Source organism: Podarcis gaigeae (assembly GCF_964106915.1).
Source record: "Podarcis gaigeae genome assembly, chromosome: 17".
NCBI lineage: Eukaryota > Metazoa > Chordata > Lepidosauria > Squamata > Lacertidae > Podarcis > Podarcis gaigeae.
The window spans coordinates 3,778,360-3,801,084 of record NC_139694.1 but is presented as its reverse complement, the minus strand read 5'-3'; the positions used below and the strand labels follow the sequence as shown (position 1 = coordinate 3,801,084).

General features: G+C 47.9%; 1 protein-coding gene across 3 annotated transcripts in view; it reads right to left on the bottom strand.

Moving 5' to 3' along the window:
- PIANP (PILR alpha associated neural protein) overlaps positions 1-19,884 on the bottom strand; it is a 38,032-nt gene extending 18,148 nt beyond the window's left edge. For 2 of the 3 annotated variants that reach the window (XM_083719672.1, XM_083719674.1), the window contains exons 1-2: positions 19,585-19,884; positions 1,099-1,168 (exon numbers count right to left, since the gene is read on the bottom strand). In XM_083719672.1, coding sequence (XP_083575798.1) covers positions 1,099-1,115 — 17 coding nt within the window. In that variant the 5' untranslated portion in view covers positions 1,116-1,168; positions 19,585-19,884. Of the gene's footprint in view, positions 1-1,098; positions 1,169-18,334; positions 18,705-19,584 lie in introns of those variants that run through there. The other variant, XM_083719673.1, reaches the window with a different exon arrangement.
- Positions 19,885-22,725: the final 2,841 nt, after the last annotated feature.

The following is a 22,725-nucleotide window of genomic DNA, read 5'->3' as shown; positions in this document are numbered from 1 at the left end:
CTTCATGCATATCCCTGACTCCCATTTTGCAGGGATGCCCAATTTTCTTCATGCCTCTCATTGGGTGCTGGGCCCTGGAGACCCAACAGCCACATTCAGATAATGGTCCATGATTTATGAAGCCATGTGCAGGTGCCATAGCTGCACACTTCCTTCTCACCTGTCACAGCTCCAACCCTAATGCATCAAATAGCTCACTCCCTTCCTATTGTCAGTACAATCCCTTGGCTTGTGGCTCCCCAAAGCACCAGCTCTTTCATTCTTTTCTGGGCACCCTGTGTGAGGTCAAAAACTGGCACCTCCAAATCATAGCTGTCAACTTACAGATCTGTAAATAAGGGATCAGCAGCCTCAAAAATAAGGGACCAGCAGCCTCAAAAATAAGGGATCAGCAGCCAAAATAAGGGATTTTCCAGGCACAGGTATGGTCAACTTCTGAGCCCCTCCGAGCCAAAGGCAGAAAGCCCAGCCAGCAGCCAAGCGAAGCCTCAAGCAGTGGTTCCCACAGCGCAGCAACCCGGCAAAGGGGATGCAGCAAGGAAAACCGCAGTCACCTCTCCGCTGAGAAGCGCTGAGCAAAGGCGAGTCCCCAGGCAACGCAGCCGATTTGATCAGCACAAGGCATGCAAGCTCCACCCCCCAGTCGGTCTTAGACTTCTTATTGGGTGAGCAACGCAGCCAAGCAACACAATTGGAGCCTCCCTCCTCCTTGGCCGGCAGGGAGGGAGGGAGAGGAGCTGCTTCCTTTTAAACCCGGGAAATTTAAGGGACATCATCAATAAGGGACAGCAGCGGGACACGGTGCTGGGATAAGGGAGTTTCCCGCCAAATAAGGGACAGTTGACAGCTATGCTCCAAATGGATCTTTTCTATTTTGCACCCCCTCAGCTCAGTGCCTTGTGGGGGGGGAACTGTCCACACCACTGTAAATCCAGTGCTTTGCCTATTACCATTACCAGGTATGCATCAAGTACGGTTTGTTGCTGGTGGTACACTAGCAATGCTTCCTCCTTCAAACTACTGCCCTAGACACACACTTAAGTGCCTGGCCATGGCCCTTTTCCATCATGCTTTCTAAAAGAAGAGTTGCAAACCTACCAGGTGCTGGTCTCCATATCTAGAGGCGACTGTTTCTCCACTCAGAGGTAAATCTGCCTCATATTCTTCACTAAAACCAGGAATGAAGAAAAAGGAATGTCAGTTGAATGTTCGCTAAAGCGTTCCTAAATCCCTTCAGCACAGCTGATGAACGGCTGCCTAGTGACCACCAACTTTCATTACATTCCATCAAGTCCCTTCAACCCTTATAAACATGCCATGTATTATGAACATAAGCAGAAGACAGACTGACATGGAGAGAAAACATGCCCCTGCCTTACCATTGCACACGAACATTTCCCGCCCTCCCCCTGCACTCGCGGCAGAACAACATTAAGCATACACGCACATTAATGTGAGCCTCACAGCCGTGAACACACGTGCTGCTGTTCCTCCAAGGGCTGGGGGCGGGGGGGGGATTTGTGCCTCTGATTTCTTATCACTTAAACAAGTTAAGAGAATCTTAATTCCTGCATTTATTTATAGCACTGAGCATGTAATCCATTTAATATAAAGAGCTACTTTAATTGTGCGTGGAGGCAAGGAAAAGAATAGGAATAAAATTAGAATGATAAACACAGGAGATAGCGAAAGGGAATGAATCAGGGAGAAAACGCCAGCCTGCTTAAGGACTGAGAGAGGAAAAATATGTCCATAAAATATTTAGTGTTTACTTTCCGGAGGGCTAAAATGGCTTTCCCTTTTGCCCTTTTAATCACTGCCCGCACTCTCTCCCTCTCCCTTTCTCACACACAATTTTTTGATACAAATTATGGCTGTATAGCCTTTAAAAATGGCAAACTGGGATACGGATATTGTATGTTTGCACTTATATCTGGCCAGTTATACAACCGAGCTTGCTGCTATTTCCCCAAACTCCGGTCTCCCATTGCGGGTGCAGAGTTCAAAAGACGATCCGGCCTGTAAGCCCTGGAGATGGCCCGGGTACAACTCATCTGCAGATACAGAGAAGCTGGGTGCTGTAAGCCTCACAAGTCATTTCAAGAACTGGAGATAATATCTTTACGAGAAACATCCCCTCCCAGAGGAGCCCAATGAAACCCAAGGCTCTGTGCTTGACAATGGTGTGGCTGACACAAGTCCTTCAGCAAACAAACTTAGAAGGGAAAATCAATATGCTAATGTTTTGCTGACTTGTTCGCTAGAGCTGTCAGACAGACCTCAAGTTCTAGGGTAAGCAAGGAAGACAGCTAAGAGAGTCCCCCACCCGCATTGTGTGTTTGTGTGCCTACAAAGTCTGGGTGAAAGGAAGAAGGGGAACTCAACGGACAGATAAAAAGTGACTAGAACAGATGGCCATATATTCACACGATTACAAGATGCAGAGACTACGTTTCTGTCTTGAAAAGTAAAATTCACTTCTCACTTTGTATCCTGGCAAATCTGATGTGCATTTTTACTACTTGCTAAATAGCTCTTTTATTGCAGCCTTATTACTTTAATCTCTTGAACATGTTCTCATAGAATATGATTCAGTTGTGATTAGACACTTATATTATGTTTAAATTCAGACTCATTTGAAACCCTGCGGAAAGCCGCTGGGGGCAGGGAGGGAGCGAGGAGAAGATGGAAGCGGATTTTCCTGTTTAAAAAAGGGTTGTTGGGGTAATAAGAGGGCTGCTTTGTCTGAGCAGATTCTTTGGGGCCTGGAGAGAGGAGAGGAGAGAGAGCGTAGGTAATAATGGCAATGTGGGGGAGTCGGTTAATCATAAAAGGAGAAAGAAGAGTCATAGATTCGTTAACAATTCGATTCCTAGCGCAGGTGATGATCTGGTAGGAGGAGGAGGAATAAAAAGGGGAACATGGATACAACCATTTCAGTACTACATTTTTGGAGGGGGGAGTGATTTAATTTAAAGCATTGTGATGTATGGAAGCGAAGGCTGGACCATAAAGAAGGCTGATCGCCGAAGAATGGAAGCTTTTGAATTCTGGTGCTGGAGGAGACTCTTGAGAGTCTCATGGACTGCAAGAAGATCAAACCGCTCCATTCTGAAGGAAATCAGCTCTGAGTGCTCACTGGAAGGACAGACCCTGAAGCTGAGACTCCAATACTTTGGCCACCTCATGAGAAGAGAAGACTCCCTGGAAAAGACCCTGATGCTGGGAAAGATGGAGGGCACAAGGAGAAGGGGACGACAGAGGATGAGATGGTTGGATAGTGTTCTCGAAGCTACCAGCATGAGTTTGACCCAACTGCGGGGGGCAGTGGAAGACAGGAGTGCCTGGCGTGCTCTGGTCCAGGGGGTCACAAAGAGCTGGACACGACTAAACGACTAAACAACAACAATATTTTTCCATTAACGCTTTTTGCCATCACAGACTGAGCTGCTTGGAAGGCTGAGGTCTACCTGCTCCTCAAATCCTTGACCTTCCTGGTTTCTGAAACTGCACAGAATTGAGCTTTCGATCTGGACTTCAGAAGTGACTAGCGCCTCTTTGAGAGAGGCTGTGACCCATCCTGCCCTAAGAGAAGGGGGTGGTTCAACCTCTGTTGGGGTGGGGAAGCCAGTTTGGACCTTACTATTTTGGATCCTTTTCAGCTGCAAGTTCTCTAGAAGATGTTGCAGTGAGCAACACAGCCTTGCCTTGCAAGTCACACTAAGCCAAACCACAGCGTGGTGTGAACGTGAGGATGTGGACTCCTGGGGAGATCTCTGCCACTTTAATAGCTCCAGTCATTATGCTGCTGAGCCATCCACACTCTCTGGACTATCCATGAGGCGCAACCAAGGTTTGTTCCTGGTTTTCAACCCATAGTTTGTTTGGGAGAGCTAAATGGTGAGTTTGGGATAGAGTGAATCCGCCGTTGTGCCCTCAGCACACCATGCCTTGACTTAGCATGGTGGATGAATCAGAACAGCCCTCCTCTTCAAAAGAGATGTATAAAAGCTGCCATTTATGAGTGATGTGTTGTCGCTGCCTGCATCTCCTCCCCCTGCCCATGTAGCTTTATAATGCATTATGAATTTTCCTCCTCTCATTCCCTACCCCATGGAGCAGCAGCCAGTGAAGTGGATCAGCCGTAGCTGGGAAACTTTCAGTGGAACGGCAACACATCACATGCCTTGCATTATTAAATGTTACAGGGTGAGCAGAGGAGCAGATATAGCAGCTGAAACACCTAGTTCCATCCTAATATATTCCTGCTTTCTATATTCAACTTGTCATAAGCATTAGACATAATGCATGTGATTACAGAAATAATGTATGTGATAAGCATTGCAGAAAGAATGACTGTAATGTTATTACTGTGAGGAATTTGTAGTCAAAGTAAACTAGCAGGCATAGGGATAGTTAATGCATGAAGGGGTTAAAGACCACAAAGTTGTAATGCTTGACTCAGTTAGGTCACACTCCCTCATCTCCAGTGAGGGAGGAAATAAATATTCTTTCATCACTCTTCTTCACACCATGTAACTGACCAGGAAGAAAGTGTCTGAGCTTGCCTGCTTCAAACCATCTTTTGGTACTTTGTACCCAAGGGAATTCTACCTGTGTTCTCCTTGCTGCTGCATGGAATAACACATGAATCATACAGTACTTTAGGATTTTGTAAGTAAAGCTTTGAAGAGTGTGGTTTGTTCATTGCAAGAGGAGCAGAAATGGGGAAAGCACTATAAGCAAAGTTTTAAACTCTGCTGGTGTCTTTCTCCCTCCGGAGAGTGTGTTATGCCCTGCATCTTGAATCCAGGAATCCAGCTGATTCTTTTATTAATTACCCACACGTGGGTCATAGATCTATTTCCCTCTGCAATTCTTTGTTTGGTTGATATGGCCCCATTAGAGAGTACAAGAGGGCAGATCCCTATCTCAAGGGGCTTACAACCCAAACGTGTGCTTTGAACCCCTGAAATGTGGTACATAAATGACGGTTATTCAAAGCATAAAACGCCCCCTCAGAAGCCATTTGAGGCCCTTTCTCCAAGAATGCAGATTCTGAATCCTCTCTGGGCAGTTATTTTCCATCGCTTGAATTCAGGCAGCCTCTCCCCCATGCTTAGCCGAAAGCTACCTGCCTCTTGCTTAAACTCATTACATCACTGAACAGGCTGAACATTTGCTCCCCATCTTCTTTCTAAAATTCTCTTAAATATTTAAATACCCCTTCTTAATCTTCTTTTCTCCAGGCAAGCCACACCAGGAGCTTTTGGCCCACCCTCATAAGACTTGCCTTCAGATCTTTTTTATCCTCTCCATAGCTCACTTCTGAATTCTTTCTTCTTTCCCCTGCAGCATCTATCTTCATCATGTCCAAAAAACCAACTTCAGGCTCTCATTATATTTAGGACAGGATACATTCTGGAAAGCCTTTTTTCCCCTTTTTAAAAGGATTTTATTTTCCACGTTGCACTAATTCTAGTACCGTGCGCCAGTGTGAGTTGCTGTACCTGCATGTGCATCGGAGGGGACAAGGGATGGGAAGGAACACTGTGTGTGTGTGTGTGTGAGAGAGAGAGAGAGAGAGAGAGAGAGGAGCCCCAGCTGCAGGGGATAGTCCATTATTGCTGTTAAAAAATCATGAGAGATTTGTGCTTCTTCATTGAGAGAGGGGAACACACAACCTTCAGAAATGGGGGGGGGGGAGCTAAGGGAATGGCTCATCTCTCACATGTGCAGAACTGTACCTATGCAAGGGGGTCCTTGCCCTGCTAGGCCTCTGCCACCCCCCTAGTGATGCATACAGCTGGGGGTATAAGCAGAGAGCCGTGTGTACCCATGTAATGAAGTGCCCTAAATGAATGAGCCCTATATAAAAAGGTGACTTGTGGGGGTGGGGGTGGCATTTCACAAAATGGAAGATCAGGGCGTTGCTGTTGACATTTTATTTCTGAAAGGGTACACAAACACTTGCCAGTTTAAGCAGCATAGCAAGGGAAGTGCTTGCCGCTACAGGAGTAAAAGCGACATTTAAAATAAAAAAATTAAGAGCCCAGGCACAGGGGAGGGCTAGGGCAGTGTTATTCGCAATCAATGACAACACAGGCACCACCTATAGCATTCACAGAGTCATATGCCACAAAATATTTATGCTGCATTGAACACTATTGCGATCTTCGAAGCAAATTTGAAGCATGTTTCCACCAGCTTCAGAGAATTCTGGGGACTGTAGTTTGTTAAGGGTTATTGGGGATTGTAGCTAGGGTGCCCAGAATTATTTAGAGAGGAAAGTGTACAGCGGTACCTCAGGTTACATACGCTTCAGGTTACAGACTCCACTAACCCAGAAATATTACCTCGGGTTAAGAACTTTGCTTCAGGATGTGAACAGAAATTGTGCACTGGCGGCAGAGCAGCAGCGGGAGGCTCCATTAGCTAAAGTGGTACTTCAGGTTAAGAACAGTTTCAGGTTAAGAACGGACCTCCGGAATGAATTAAGTACTTAACCCGAGGTACCACTGTACTTCGAATGTGCTTTAAAGGTGCAGTGTCAAACTGTAATAAACACATCAACTGGGGCAATCATCATATTGATGTACATGGCACTTTGCAGCTCAAGTGCGTGTGTGTGTGTGTGTGTGTGTACACACACACACACACACACACACACACCACACAGCTTGCCCCAAAGCACTTACAACTAATGGTCCACTTCCAGTCACATATTAGTATTGCCCCACCATCGCCAAATTGGGAAGCTCAGTTGGTAGAACATGAGACTCTTAATGTCTGGGCCACGGGTTGGAGCCCTATGTTGGGCAGAAAGTTCCTGCATTGCAGGGGATTGAACTAGACCCTCGTGGTTCCTTTTCCAACTCTACAATTCTATGATTCCATTACTGTTCGCATCAAAAGATGCAGCCACCTTCCACACAGGAATCTCCCTCTTTCTCTTTCTCTTTCTCTTTCTCTTTCTCTTTCTCTTTCTCTTTCTCTTTCTCTCTCTCTCTCTCTCTCTCTCTCGTTGTATCAGTAAGCGGGGAGAGAAAAGGTTAGCAAGAAGAGCAAGGCAAACCTAAGAAAAGGACTGGGAGAAGGTGTGCTTACTCACACTTAGACTGGATGTGTTATGTACTGAAGTTCTCACCCTGGGCCAGCAGGGGGATACTGCAAATAAGGGATCAAAAGTGATGTTCAGAGATTGGATAGTTTTAGGAAACTGTTACAGTTACGTTGTACTGGAGCTCTATATAAGCAGGCTGACTGAACCCTTCAGTTCTGTTCTGGCCTGTGAATAAACAAGAGCTGTTTGAAGAATCGCTGTGTTGTCTGATATGTTCACCCACAACTTAACAGGATGCATATGCACCTTACATTTAAAGCACATTTAAAACATATCCCCCCCCCCAAGCAGTGGCGTAGCGTGGGGGGTGCAGGGGGGGCCGGCCGCATCGGGCGCAACATCTGGGGGTTAGGGTTAGGGGGCGCAAATCCACGAGTTAGGGGGTGCAAATTACTTGCCTTGCCCCGGGTGCTGACAACCCACACTACGCCACTGCCCCCAAGAATCCTGGGAATTATAGCTTGTTAAGTGTGCTGGGGAACGCAGGTGGCGCTGTGGGTTAAAGCCTCAGCGCCTAGGGCTTGCGGATCGAAAGGTCGGTGGTTCGAATCCCTGCGGCGGGGTGCGCTCCCGCTGCTCGGTCCCAGCGCCTGCCAACCTAGCAGTTCGAAAGCACCTCCGGGTGCAAGTAGATAAATAGGGACTGCTTTCTAGCGGGAAGGTAAACGGCGTTTCCGTGTGCAGCTCTGGCTCGCCAGAGCAGCGATGTCAAGCTGGCCACGTGACCCGGAAGTGTCTCCGGACAGCGCTGGCCCCTGGCCTCTTAAGTGAGATGGGCGCACAACCCCAGAGTCTGTCAAGACTGGCCCGTAAGGGCAGGGGTACCTTTACCTTTACCTTTAAGTGTGCTGGGAATTGCAGCTCTGTGAGGGATAAACTATATTCCCCAGGATTCGTGGGGGGGGGGTGCTTCAAAAATATGGTGTATGTGCAGCTGTTATCTATGTTAAAGGGGCGATGAAGACTGAGTAGGGAGGGGCGGGGGGCGGTTAGGAAAATGTGAGCTTTGAGATGGAATTTAGAGGAAGGAATAAAACGTATTACCTTATGCTGATTGTGATGAATGCATCCATTTTCAATGGTTTAATAGTTTCTTCTTCACATATAGAGTAAAATTGAGGGGTGTTCTTTAGAAGAAAGCTCACATTTAATTAAAATGTTGCTTTTAAGCTAGATTCACTTTTCTGATACTGTCTAGGGCAGCTGGGACACCTGTTATTAAAGCAGAAACCTCGCTCTGCCATTCTGTAATTGATTCTGTCAGAAGCTTCCAGCAAAACCCAAAGTTTTCTGGGCCACTTCCCTCAGTTCTACTTCCCCCTCACACATTTGGCTGCTAGGCCTTGAATCGTTGTCTAACAGCAGTTCTTCAAGACCTTATTCTCACGATTCATGTTCGCTGTGGCTTCAAATGCTGGCTTGCCTTCTCCACGGATGTTTTGAAACACCTCACAACCTGCCTCAAACACAAAGCTTTTTCAACAATTTCCAGCTATGACTGATTGTTTAATAATCAGATGGTGTGCATGAGTTTACACACTACCTAGCTCACATTTTCTTTTCCAACGTCTTTTATCACCCTGCTAGGTAAACCCAGTATTGTTTGCCACACATTGTCTTCCACCCTAATGGCAGAGACTCCCCTCACCTCACAACCTTTCCCAAGCTCAATATACTAGACTGCTGTTCCTTGCGGTTGCTGATCCCAATCCTCCTCTGTTTGGTGCTTCTGTCACAGAGGCTTAGCTCACCAAAAACAGCAAATCATGGAAGTGGCCTCAAACGTCATCTAGCCCAACCCATCTATTCACGGCTACAGCATTCTTTTTTGCAAGGCCACCACTTCCCAAGCAAGTGGCTGCATTGCTTCAGGCTTCAGGTGGGAGATCACTCTTTCTCAACAGGTAAATCAGGTGGTCAGTTAAAGGTAAAGGTAAAGGGACCCCTGACCATTAGGTCCAGTCGTGGCCGACTCAACTCGCTTTAAAGGCCAAGGGAGCCGGCGTACAGCTTCCGGGTCTTGTGCCCAGCATGACTAAGCTGCTTCTGGCAAACCAGAGCAGCGCACGGAAATGCCGTTTACCTTCCCGCCAGAGTGGTACCTATTTATCTACTTGCACTTTGACGTGCTTTCAAACTGCTAGGTGGGCAGGAGCTGGGACCGAACAACGGGAGCTCACGTATTGTCAAAAAAGTGGGCGTGCACTACCAAAAGAAAAGAGGGGAGAACATTAAGAAAAACACATGGTTTTAAAAAATGTACACGAGCAAATTCAGAAATTGCTGCGATTACAATAGAAATACATCTCACCAAAGTGGGGAAGACGTCAGGGGACTTGTGTGCCTGCTAAATCTGATGTCCACGTACTCATGACTGTTGAGGGACAACTTCAAGGCTTCTTGCTCTCCCTTTTTATGTTTCTTATCTTTAAGCCAGACTTGGACTGGGCAGTTGTCAAATAGAGGACACCTTCAAACAGAGAACTGACTTCTGAGAGCCTTTCAGAACAGAGGAGTGTCCTTTGTAAAGCAGGACACATTGGCACCCTATAGGTAGGCAAGCAGATAGACAGAGATATGTTCCCTCTCTCTTTCTTTTCCAAATGAGTGTCAGGTGGTGGAGTGAGCAGAAAGCAGTAACTCTCAGAAGGAAGGAGCACAAACCTCATGGTTAATGCATTGTAGGGACATTTATGTGCCATTTCTTGCTAAATATTTAAACACTTCACATACATTATCACGTTGTAACCATTGCAATTCCTGAAGTTTATTTTCAATTGACGCCACCCTATGACCCGGTTCACATGCAACGCTAAGCCAAACCATGGCTGTGTGTGAATGAGCAGTCGTGCAAGCTCCTGGAGGGAAGATGGTGGCCGCTTTGTTCCTGCTCTGATCTTGTCGCAATATTGTGAGCTAAGCCACAGCTTGGCTTAGCATTATGTCTGAAACTGGTGAAACTGATGTTTTATCTCCCCAAGCCATGGAAACCAAAAAGTAGTGAGCCACTGAACAAACCTTGGCTACAGGTTGTGGTTTGCCTGGAGTGAGATAAACCACAGATCTCAGTTTAGACGTAACGCCAAGCCAAACCATGGCTTAGCTCACAGCAGCGCAACACCAGCAGGACTGGAGGAGAAGCAAAGTTATGGTTTGGCTTAGTGTTACGTGTGAAGTGAGCCTATAACTTACTTCAGCTTTTCTTTTCAGTCTACAGCAAACTTGCGCTCTAGCTAGACCTACTGTATATTTCATAGGGCCGGCCCACCCATGAGGCAAGGTGAGACAACTGCCTCAAGCAGCAAGATCCACCAAGGCAGTAAATCCCACTGTTGATCTTTCTTCCCCCTACTTTTTCCCTGATGATCTTCCTTCACCACCTCTTCTCTGGTTGGAAGGGAGGTGACATTCTAGGGTCTGTCTCGGGTGCAACCATGTCTTGAGAAAGTCCTGGCATTTCATACCTCTTTTTCTTTTAAAATTCCAAACTATTTATTTAAATGTCAAGTTGGCACGTGCCTCTTCTTCTTTTACTTCCCTTTGGAAGCTTTTAAGGCTGCCATCGCCAATTAACTCTAAGCCATGCTTTTGGTACTACAGTTGAACCCCCCTCTCTTTCACTGGCTCCTTGTGTCTCATTGGCTGTAAATAATTTGAATGCATATAGTACCTGCTGTAGTTTGTCAGTTTTTATGGCTCAGAAGTTCTCCTTTATGTATGTTATTCATCTTTTCTCCGCTAATAAGGTGGCCGAATGTCCTACTTTCCTGAGGACTTTTTTCTATTTCCAGTTTAAAGATTAATCGTCATTACAAGGGGAGCAGGGCCTTGAAGTTGCGTCTGGGCAGCAGACTAGGCCGGCTCATAGCAGGTCACCTATGCAGTTTTTCCCACTATGGGGAGCTGTAGTGCATCTCTATTTAAATTATAGAAAATTGTTTCTAAATTTACTTCTAGCCATATAAATTAGCAAGCGGGCTCATAGCAGGTCACTTAGTCAAAGTTTTTCCCACCATGGGGAGCTGTAGTGCATCTCTATTTAAATTATAGAAAATTGTTTCTAAATTTACTTCTAGCCATATAAATTAGCACATGCAAATTTTATGCAAATTGGTGCCCTCTTTTTTAGTGATGCATAACTGACCGCCCTGCTTGCTAAGCGCATTTTCCTCTACTGACCTAAGGAAATTGGTTTTCCCCTTACTTCAAGATCCTAAGTTCTACACCATTAAATTGGATATAAACTGTACACACATTTTCCCTTCACCCTTTTTTGGTCCTTGCTAAACATGCTTACTTTCTTCATTTTCCCCACATTTTCCTTGCACAACACATCCTTGATCCTCTTTGCTGCTCTCCTGTGAACTTTGTGTGGTTTGTTGATGTATTTTAAAAGGTAGAGCACCGAATTGGATGTTTCTCCCTACTCAGATCTATGTGTACTCTGTGTTAAAATTCCTACTTATACCATTTAAAAATGTGTTAGTCTTTAAGGTGTCACAGGACTCTTTGTTGTTTCCAAAAAATGTGTGCATCTTTTCATATTTTTCTCCCTTTGCAAAATTTATTCTACATCTCCTAATCATCGTGGGGAAGGGCAAAGAGGTCTGGGGAGTTAATTGAAATCAAATTCCAGTGACCCTTGGAAATTTCATTCAGCCATCTTTATGGGCACCTGATATTTCCTTCATCATTTCACGCACACTTGCAGGCTTGTCTTCATAGCCATAAGGAACCTGAGGTTTGTGCAGAATATCACAGTCTCATGCAGAACTGTTAAATGCACACAGCCAATCTCTGGTGAAGTGGCATTGTCCCCTTTCTAAAAAACAAACAGGTGACCACAATATTGATGAAAATATTGAAGATGGCCTAGGGCAATCGCTGCCACAAGCTTCACTCATTGCTTCATCTTCCCACATTATCAGTGAGTCAACTGTTCTTCACAGGTTATGAGCTATCAGCCAACTGCCTAGATTTATCGAGCTTTATAATATCATGTGAAACGACCTGAAAGGCTTTTTAAAGGTGCTCATTAAATCCACAGTGAGCTACATGCTTAACACAGGCAGTCATTCCAAAGCCTGCCTTAGATACCAACATGTCATAGCTTCCTGTGCCACAGATGCTACTGCACTAAGAGGTACCAATGTGATGATATAACCACCTCTGACTAGGATTCTTCAGAAGCCGAGAGAAACACTTCACCGAAGCATGAGACCTAGATTTATGGCTCTTACAGCGCAGCAAGAACGAGGCAGAACTGGAGAGTCTTGAAGTGCTTCTAAACTAGCAGTTTTTGGTCTCAACTAGCAACAATGTTCTGCCCACACTATTGGGTGTGATCTAGCCCATGCGCAAGTGGCAATACATCTAAGCCATTTTAGCAGCAGCATGTTTATTTTAAATTTTGCACTCAAGCAGTCTTTCATTTACATGCTACTGCATAAATATTTTTAAAACGTTTACTTAAAATATAGACTAAAAAGTATTTTGAGTGCAACTTAAATGATTTATTTATTTTTTAAACCCACTCTCTAAAATGGTGCTGAATGGAAAGCCAACATGCTTATTTTTTTTATAGAAAATGTCTACATTTGTGCACCATTTTAAGCACCATTGATTTTTTAAAAATGTAAGCGAAAAAAATGCTTATGTGCAAATTGAAAGAGTATAAAAAAGTAAATCCGCTGCTAAATGGAGCTAACCATGTGCTATACTTTCTTTCTTTGACCTTTAAAAAGAGATGGGAGACTTAGGGTGGTGTTGGAAAACAGCAGTTCCATTATGATGTCATATAAAGGTAAAGGGACCCCTGACCATTAGGTCCAGTCATGGCCGACTCTGGGGTTGTGGCGCTCATCTCGCTTTACTGGCCGAGGGAGCCGGTGTACAGCTTCCAGGTCATGTGGCCAGCATGAGTAAGCTGCTTCTGGAGAACCAGAGCAGCACACGGAAACGCTGTTTATCTTCCCGCCGGAGTGGTACCTATTTATCTACTTGCACTTTGTGCTTTTGAACTGCTAGGTGGGCAGGAGCAGAGACCGAGCAACGGGAGCTCACCCCGTCACGCGAATTCGAATTGCCGACCTTCTGATCAGCAAGTCCTAGGCTCTGTGGTTTAGACCACAGCACCACCCGCGTCCCTATGATGTCATATAGATGCCTCATAAAAAGTGAGTGAACCAAGTGTGGCAATTCCACAGTAAGTAGCTAGTGTTGAACCAATCAATGAACCTGACGTGTCCAGAGCCCAATGTCTCATTACAACAACACCCTTGTTTGAAGCCTTTAAAATGAGGTCTGGATGTGAATTTGAGGCTTACTCCTGTCCTTTCCCTTTCCTTATTAAAGATAAAACAAAACAGTAGTGACACAATGTCAAGGACACTATGTGGAAAGCCTAAATGACTGTTTCAAAGCAAACTGAGTAAGATCTGCCTAGGGGTAGTGGATGTAGCATTGGAGATCAGACAAGAAACTCGCATTTCCCTTTCTAAATCCTCCCATTGAGACTTTTGAAGTATGGTTGTGAACCAGGCGTGTTTGCTTCAACCCACAATCACTTCTAAACTTACCCTCCCTTTCCATCACTTTCTCCAGCTTCAACCCTCACAAGCTATTAGTTGACTGAAAATTCAACAATAGCTGGGTTTCGATACTTTGTAATAAAGAATAAAATTGCAATGTTTTATTAACACTTGTGTTTGGTGAAAACAAACAAGTTTTCATGGAAGTAAACCTTTTTTGACAGACCTTTTGCAAGGAAAAAAATTGCACTAATCAATGCTTTCTTACTATGGGGATACGATTTTAATACTTGGTTACAACTTGTATTCTGCTGATCTGGAATGGTTCAGAAATAAAGAAATCTATTTCAACAAAAAACAACACAGAGCTGTCCATCCCACTGCTACATGTGTCTGTCTGTTGGAGTGATTGGACAGTGACTATTATCTTAGAATGAGCCTAACCCATCTCCTCTCTCCCATTTCTCCCTACTCTCCCGTCTGACAACAGAGCCACCAGCAGTGCTACAGCAGGAACTCACTTAATGGAGGTAGCATTAGATACCCATGACAGCCAACATTCCTCCAGGAATCTGTCCAATCCTTTGGGTTGTTGTTGTTTTTAAGCCACCTAACATTGTGGCTGCTCCACGTCTTGTGACAATTAATTTCATGAGTTCGTCATGAACTCTTCAAAAAATAACTGTAGGAAATTTAACAGAAGGCTGTGAGAATTGTGTGAGTGTGCACGCACACATGCACACAACTGAGAATCATGTCTTTCAGTCAGATGTTTAATTAATTAACACACTCTTGTTTAATTTTCCTCGCTTCGGTGGAGCAGTGAAATAAGATATGCTTGGTGCCTTTTTCGTTCCTGGATTAACCTTAGCTAGGACCTGAGAAGAGATGCAGACTGCACCTTTTTTACCTTGGTAGCAGAGTAAATGTTTATCATATATATGAGGCCAACAGTTGAAAGTTACTTTAGCGTCGTGGCTAAAGAGATTGAGATCGTAGTCAGACAGAACCTGGTTTGGATCTCTCCTCTGCCATGACCTCACTCAGTGCCACTCCCTCAGCCTCTGCAATCTGCAATCTCAAGATAATAATATTGACCTACCATACAGGGAGGGACGCGGGTGGCGCTGTGGGTTAAACCACAGAGCCTAGGACTTGCCAGTCAGAAGGTCGGTAGTTCGAATCCCCGTGACAGGGTGAGCTCCCATTGCTCGGTCCCTGCTCTTGCCAACCTAGCAGTTCGAAAGCATGTCAAAGTGCAAGTAGATAAATAGGTACCACTCCGGTGGGAAGGTAAACAGCGTTTCCGTGCACTGCTCTGGTTCACCAGAAGCGGCTTAGTCATGCTGGCCACATGACCTGGAAGCTGTATGCCAGCTCCCTCGGCCAATAAAGCGAGATGAGCGCCGCAACCCCAGAGTCGGTCACGACTGGACCTAATGGTCAGGGGTACATTTACCTTTACCTTTACCATACAGGCGTGTTGTAAAGATAAGGTAATCTGTGCAAAGCAATAAAAAAATTCCATATAAATGCTAAGCATTATTGTTATTGGAAGTATTTCAGAATACTTCAGGGCTCCCAGAATTTCCAGTTAGTGATCCAAGACATGCCTGCCTGCTTGCCTGGTTCAACAACATTACAAGGTAGCTGGACTGTCGATTAGAGTTGCTTCAAGGCAGCTCCTTGCATCCTCCCCATTTTCCAGAAATATTTCAAGAGGTAACTTGAAGCTTACAAGGGCTTTCATGAGATCATTTAGAAGCAAAAGGTATGCATGCATAAATCAACAGTTTACCTACTTATGCCAGAACACCCACCTTTGCTCAGTGCTTCAGATTAAAATAAGGAGCAATTGAGCAGTAACCCAATTCCTGTCATTTACTCATAGCTCTTAGCTGTTGGGAGATTTTAGAAACACCCCCAGCATTAGTTTGTATTCCCTGACTGTCTTGTCTAATAGCTACTGACATTTTTTTCCCTTCGGGAATTTTTAAATCCTTTTTTTTAAAGAGTTTTATTTTCTGTTCTCGAAACGTTCTGTGGCAAATTTGATTCATGGATCAAACTGAGTATTTTGTTTAGACTCTTCTGCCTGCGTCTCTTCAGGTTCTCGGCTGTTTTTGCATTATTGAGCCCAGGTAAAATTAACAGCCGCTCCCCATCAACTTACTTCACAGCATTGATGATTTTCTCATGTGCTTCTGTTGCACCGACTTCCTGTCTTCTGGCTCAAGGAGCCTCAAGTCTATTATGGAAGCTGTTTCATCTCACTGATCATTTTAGCTGCCTTCCTCTGCCCCTGTCCTCCCTTGCTCTGCAACATCAGGTTGAGCTGTGGGTGGAGGAAGATCAGCCCCGAACAGAGAAGTGCAAATACACCTTCGATCCACACGGTGACATTAAAATATGTGCTCTCTTTTTATTGGAATACTTCTAATACGGACCCTCCCTCTCTCCCCCCCCCCACCCCGTTTCCCCTCAGCGTGTATTACTTTGCAATTTCCAACTCTGAATTTCATCTGCCATTTTATTGCTAAAGTCACCCAGTTGTGTAATGACCTTCCAGAAAACAGCAATCTGCTCTGGACTTTAAAGCTTTGCCAGCTGTAAAATGTTTCCACCTCAGCATCCCTCCCTTCCTTTCTTGAGGTCACTGTTGAATATGTTTAACATCGCTTCTTTGATGCACAGATGCTTGCTCCCACTTTCCTATTTAGCCTTTCAGTGCGATGCTGACCCTGTCATCGTTCTAGTCCTCAACACAGCACATCTCTCAACACAGCACAGAAAACGCATTCCGGTGCTTGAGGCAGAAAATCCAAATGGTGCCCCCATGGTGATTTAAAACAACAACAACAACAACCTAAGTACCTTAAAAAAAAAATTGGCCTTATGCCAGAACAATATGCTGAAAAAATATGTTTTGAGTTTCCATATTTTTTATTTAAAATCCCCAGCAACAACTCATTACTGATTCACAAAAAGATTGTCCCTCTTATTCCAGGATGACTTTGTTTTCTTAAGAGCTTTTGATGAAGGGCTTTGTCAAACGCTTCTGAAAATCCAATTGCACTAAATCAACTGGGTCGCCCTGTTCTACATGCTGCCTGACATCTTCGGAGAATTCGGGTAGATCAGTGAGATGTCACTTTCCCTTATTAATCTCACAGTTGACTGTTCCCTGACATAACAATATTTATCTGAGTCTCGTATGCTTTTGCCTAGGCTCCCAGAATTTCTGTGCATTTTCTGTTTACAGTAAACAGGGTTTTTTTTTCTCCAGCTCGGTCCTGTACATATCTATTCAGAAGTAAAACCCTGAGTCCCTCCCATGAGGAAAGGTGTGGCTAGTACCTCAAGGTGTCAGATTCTGCCACCATGATAGTAATGCAGACTGAAAGATAGATCTGAACCACAGGGCACAATCAGGCAGGAAATCCTCCTGTGCAAGACCCTCTGAATGAATAGGAGCTGCACAAGAGAACTCTATGTGCTCTGGCACACTTGGATTAATTTCAATGGATTGCATGCTGGAGAATGTCTGGACTGATTTTGCCATTAATGTAGCCATTTGGATTTTCTACGTCAGCTGCCAAGATGTCTTAAGGAAGACCCTAGTTACTCTAAGCTCAGCCAGAAATATATACAGACAAATTTTCACTGGTCTCTCCTGGCTTTCAGATGCATGCAAGGATGTTCAATAGTCATATAAATATAGCAGTGTGGGCAGAAGGAAAACTGGCCCCAGAGCCTAGAGACGGTGGGTGGGATTCTGCACCATTGTTCTGAATCCCACACTGACCTAGACTTGAAGATGAATAGACTGCTACTCTTAATCAGTAGGAGTGGGAGTATCAAAAACCAGCTGCTGGTGTGTGTGGCTGAAGATTTGCAGTGATGGATCCTGCTATGTTCTGGAGAAAGGAAAAGGGAATTCGGGGGGGGGGGGGGAGACGCCTAACAGGGAGCATGATAGAGGTGAACATAATTATGGATGGTGTGGGAGTACATAGGGAACATTATTTCTTTCTCTCAGTGGCAGTGGATTTAGGACAGACAAAAAAAAAAGTAGCTCTTCACATAACACACAATAAATTAGCTTACAGAATTCATTACCAGAACATGCAGAGACAGCTTCTAGCTTAGAGGCTAAAGAAATACTCAAATTCATGGAAGACAGGACTAGCCAAGGCAAGCTAAAGAGACCCTCCATGGCTGGGTACAGTCTACCTCCAGTTGCTAGACGCTGCACAGCTGTATTACATTGTGCCTCACGGTGAGCCTCCCCAGCTACTTTTGGGGACCAAGCTGGGCTCGAGGGACCCTTGGCCTAAACCGAACAGGCATTTCTAATGTTCGTCTACAGATCTGACACTCTATAGAGATGGAAAAACTGGGACTAAGAATACGAATGCTGGTGCTGTCCCAAAGTGTGAGTCCCTGCTGTGCTCCAAAGCTGGGCTGTGACTTCATGTTGATGGTGGCTAATGCACTGTTTACAGAAATCCTCCAGCCTTTGCTCTCTGAGGTTGTGAAGCAAAGTCTGGAGCTATCTCACCCTATGATGGTGTTGCCTCTGTTGAAGGCGAGATGCTTGGGGAAGTGTTAGCCTCAAATCTTGCTGGAGGAAGCAGTTTGATGTTCAACAGCTGAGAAAGCGAACCTCACTACCACCTACCTGTGGATCAGATGGCCTGGAATCCTAACGTGCCTACGGATGTCAGCAAGCTTTGTTCTTCCAGCTCTTGCAACAGCAAAAAGCACAGTCCAGCGCGCGCGCACTTGGGAGATAAGTGCCATTGAACTGAGCGGGTTGCGTAAACATGCCTAGGGTGGCACCGCAAATCCTGGGAGCCAAATGCATTTTCCTGTGTTTGGGAAGGGGCTGTCCAAGCACAGCAATGAGGCCCCTCCCAGAGGGGCTGAATTCCCCCCCCCCATGGGCATCCACAAGCAGTCTGGAAGATTTCCTCACATTGTGTTGCTGTGTGTGACGCATTCATTGCTGCCCTGGCTCTGGACTTTTTGCAGGACACCCAGCCTGGCCGGTGCACAAGAGGGGCTCAAGTTATCACACTCCTCCCTCCCTGACATTCCTCCTTGCCTTGCTTGGTCACAGTTGTTCTTTGGGCACAACAGGTCTGGGTGCATCATGCATGTCAAGAGCTGTGGGGAGCTGGAGCCAGAGTTGCTCATGGAGCTGGGGCAAGGCTGCTGGATAGGACCAGATGAGGCTGCCAAGTACAAACCCAGAAGGAGCTTGTTTTCCTTCATCAAAGGAAGCATCCTTGATCTGTCTCTCTGTCTCTCTCTCATACACACACACACAGAGAGAGAGAGCACACTGCACTGAACAGAACATCCCTCCTTGGTCCACCAAGCTCCACAGACCAGGCGCCCCAGGGCTCTCCAGATCTCTCTCTCTACACGCAGGAAAGCCACGAAGTCCACGAAGCAACCCCACAAAAACACATTTGCTTTTTCACATTGTGGAACCCACGGGGGGGATCTCTCCCTCAGACCCCACAGAAACCCCTTTATCTCACATCTTCAAAACCACCACCCTTTCTTACTTCCAACAGGAAAACGGAGAATTCCATCCCCCCCCCACGGAAAACAAAACCGGGACTCGAGTGGACCCCGTTCCCCCACCGAGCACCCCCTCGCCTCTGCGCCTCCCCTCGACTCACTGGAGCCCCGCGGAAGGCGGGCAGCTCCGGACCCGACAGGAGCGCCCCGCAGCCGCCCCGTTTGGGAAGCGTTGACCTAAGAGGGGCGGCAGCCCGAGCACGCCCCGCCGCCGCCCCATCCGCAGCCCTCTCTCCGTGGGGAAGCGAAGGCGCGGCGGCGGAGGAGAGCCGGAGCCGAGAGCCCTGGCTCCGTCCCCGCCGGGCAGCGCGCCCGGGAGCCAGCCCGCCCGCCACTCACCTTCCCAGCGGCGGCGAGGGGGGACGCCGCCGGGCTTGGGGGAGCCCGCGTGCCGCCGTCGCCGCTTCCCATCTCCGGGCTCGGCGAGGCTACAGCGCGGACTGCGCGCCAGCCTCTTCTGGCGAGGCTGTCTTGTCCGCCCGTCCGTCTGTCTGTCTCGCTCGCTCGCTCGCCGGCCGCGGTTAACCCTCGGGCTGCCGGCGGGCCGGACCCCCGCCTGCTCGGCGCGCCACCAGAGGCCGCCCCCTCGAGCGGGAGGACGGGCGCGCGGGGCGGGCGCCTCTTCGCGCAGCCGGCGAGGGAATGAACGGGCAGGAGGGCGCGAGGGAGGGAGGGAAGGAAGGGGTCCTCTCGGGGAGGGGCTACCGGAGCCGGGGGGAGAGGAGGCAGCCCCCGAGCGAGCTCCAAACCCCTCTGGAAGGAGGCGGAGGGGCAGCAGATCAGGCCACCCGCGCCCCGTCTGCAGCTGGGGCAGCAGCCTCTCCCACAGCCCTGTGGGCGCCCCAGAGCGCAAGGATTTTCTTTATCAGAGGGCCTCTGGGCATGTGCAGAGTGTTCCCAAGCAAGATGGGAGGTCCGCCTCCCGCTTTTGGGAGGAGCGCGAAGGGTTCCGTCCAGGGCAAAGGGGGCGGCGAGGGGATGTGTGTGGCTCCCCCCACCTGGGAGCCTCGGGACCTCTTGCCGTGGCGCAAGGAGCCAGGTCTCTCGTGTGCGCTCTGCCCCTCATATTTCCCCCTTCACACGACCTGCTGCCCCGGCAGACATTGCTTCTGCTCCCCCCCAGCACCCCCCTCTCCCCCCCCCAGCCCAGCCCGCGTTGCTAGGGAGCGAGGCGTCTCCAAGGGGCCCTGCCGGGCGCAGCACCTGTGGCTGAAGCGGCCTCCGCGCGCACTTGGCGCTCCAGCCGAGCCCGGGGACCCGGCGCGCCGCCGCCCCTGAAGATACAGAGGAGAGCCGAGGGGCGGGTGGGGCAGCGAGGACAGGCGAGGCAGGAGGAGAGCCCGCTCGGCCTGCCCTCCACCATCCCTTGGCTGGGCTCTCCATGGCTGCTCCCGTTGCTCCCTCCGCAGCTCGGTCCCGCTGCTGTGCTGCTTCTTCCACACTACGAAGCCGCCTCGCTCCTCCCCGCCGCCGCCGCCGCCGCCGCCACTCCCGCTTCTAGCGACCCTCTTTCTTGCGCCGCCGTCCTCGTCTCCTCCCTGGCACCGGGGGTGCTTTTCCCCAAGGGACCCCCCCTCTCCATACCCAGCCCTCCTTCATCTTCGCCTTCTTCACCCCCCCCCTTTAAAAAGGCGAGCCTCCTGCGGTTCTCTTTTGAAGCCTTCGGAGGGGGGGGGTAGGTTTGCAAGAGGGACGGAGCGTGGCTAGAAGTCTGAATACGCCGAGCGCGCACCCGCGTGTCTGGCCAGGGAGGAGGATTTTGGGTCCCGTCTCCGCCATAAGATTACCGTGCATATGTGTTCGCCATGAGATGGAATTCAAGGCTCCCTCGGTCACACACCTCTTGGGCTTGGGGGAGTCTCTGGACCACTTTAAGATCTGCCCCCCACCCGACAAGGAAGCTGTCAGATGAAACATTGAAACTCTAAGACTGTTCACACGTCGCGCTGCACACGCGTTCAAAGGGTCTGCGCCCGTGTGCAGGCGGTTGCATGAAAGAGGTGCGTTCCAAAGCCAGCGCCTGGACTAAGCTCGGAATGGTAGGGAGTAGATGGGGAGTGCTGCTGCACACGTGTTGACTGTGGATCGTGTGAGGGATGTTCTTGTGAATGTTCCAAGCACGCATCGGCAGTATCGCTGGCATCGCAAGCCCTGCAAAAGTTCCTCTCGTTCGTCGCTGCTCAACAGGGAGCTGCTGCAGCCATCCACTAATTCCCTGGATGCCTGTAGCTATATTTATGCATTAGTTGCATGCGGAGCCTTGCTGTACTGAAGAAGGAACAAGGGCCGTGCATTTACCCACCTCACCAGTTGCCCCTCCTTCTGCAACGGCCCGCTGCGTCTGCCTGCAGTTAACCTCGGTGTCCTGACCGCACCAGCAGGTGCTCCCACCTTGGGATTTCACTGCAGACAACCAGGCTCTCGGATGCAGTTGCTGCAGAGAAGAGTAGCAATGTCAGGGCAGAGCTAAAAGCACAGCCCTGCTCCTCCATCTACAGGATGAGCAATGCATCCATGGAACTGCATCCATGGGCATCCACGGAATTGCGAATGGCTGCAGCTCCCTCTGTTGTCTTTGTCCATGGAGTTTTCTTGGCAGGGATACTGGAGTGGCTTGCTGGTTCCTGCTCCGGGTAGATCATGTTTGGTCAAAACTCTCCACTATGACCTGTCCATCTTGGGTGGCCCTGCACGGCATAGCTCATAGCTTCTCTGAGTTATTCAAGCCCCTTCGCCATGGCAAGGCATGGTTGGACAGTGTTCTCGAAGCTACCAGCATGAGTTTGACCAAACTGCGGGAGGCAGTGGAAGACAGGAGAGCCTGGAGTGCTCTGGTCCAGGGGGTCACAAAGAGGCGGACACGACAACAGCTCCCTCTACAGGAGGGGCAGGGAAGTCTTTTTCAGCTGCACTCATAGAATCATAGAATCATAGATTTGGAAGAGACCACAAGGGCCATCGAGTCCAACCCCCTGCCAAGCAGGAAACACCATCAGAGCACTCCTGACATATGGTTGTCAAGCCTCTACTTAAAGACCTCCAAAGAAGGAGACTCCACCACACTCCTTGGCAGCAAATTCCACTGTCAAACAGCTCTTACTGTCAGGAAGTTCTTCCTAATGTTTAGGTGGAATCTTCTTTCTTGTAGTTTGGATCCATTGCTCCGTGTCCGCTTCTCTGGAGCAGCAGAAAACAACCTTTCTCCCTCCTCTATGTGACATCCTTTTATATATTTGAACATGGCTATCATATCACCCCTTAACCTCCTCTTCTCCAGGCTAAACATGCCCAGTTCCCTTAGCCGTTCCTCATAAGGCATCGTTTCCAGGTCTTTGACCATTTTGGTTGCCCTCCTCTGGACACGTTCCAGTTTGTCAGTGTCCTTCTTGAACTGTGGTGCCCTCTCTCATGGGCAGCCTTCTGCACAGGGGGCACAAGCCAGCGGTCAAAGCAATGGGGTGCGCACAATGAACAGCCTAA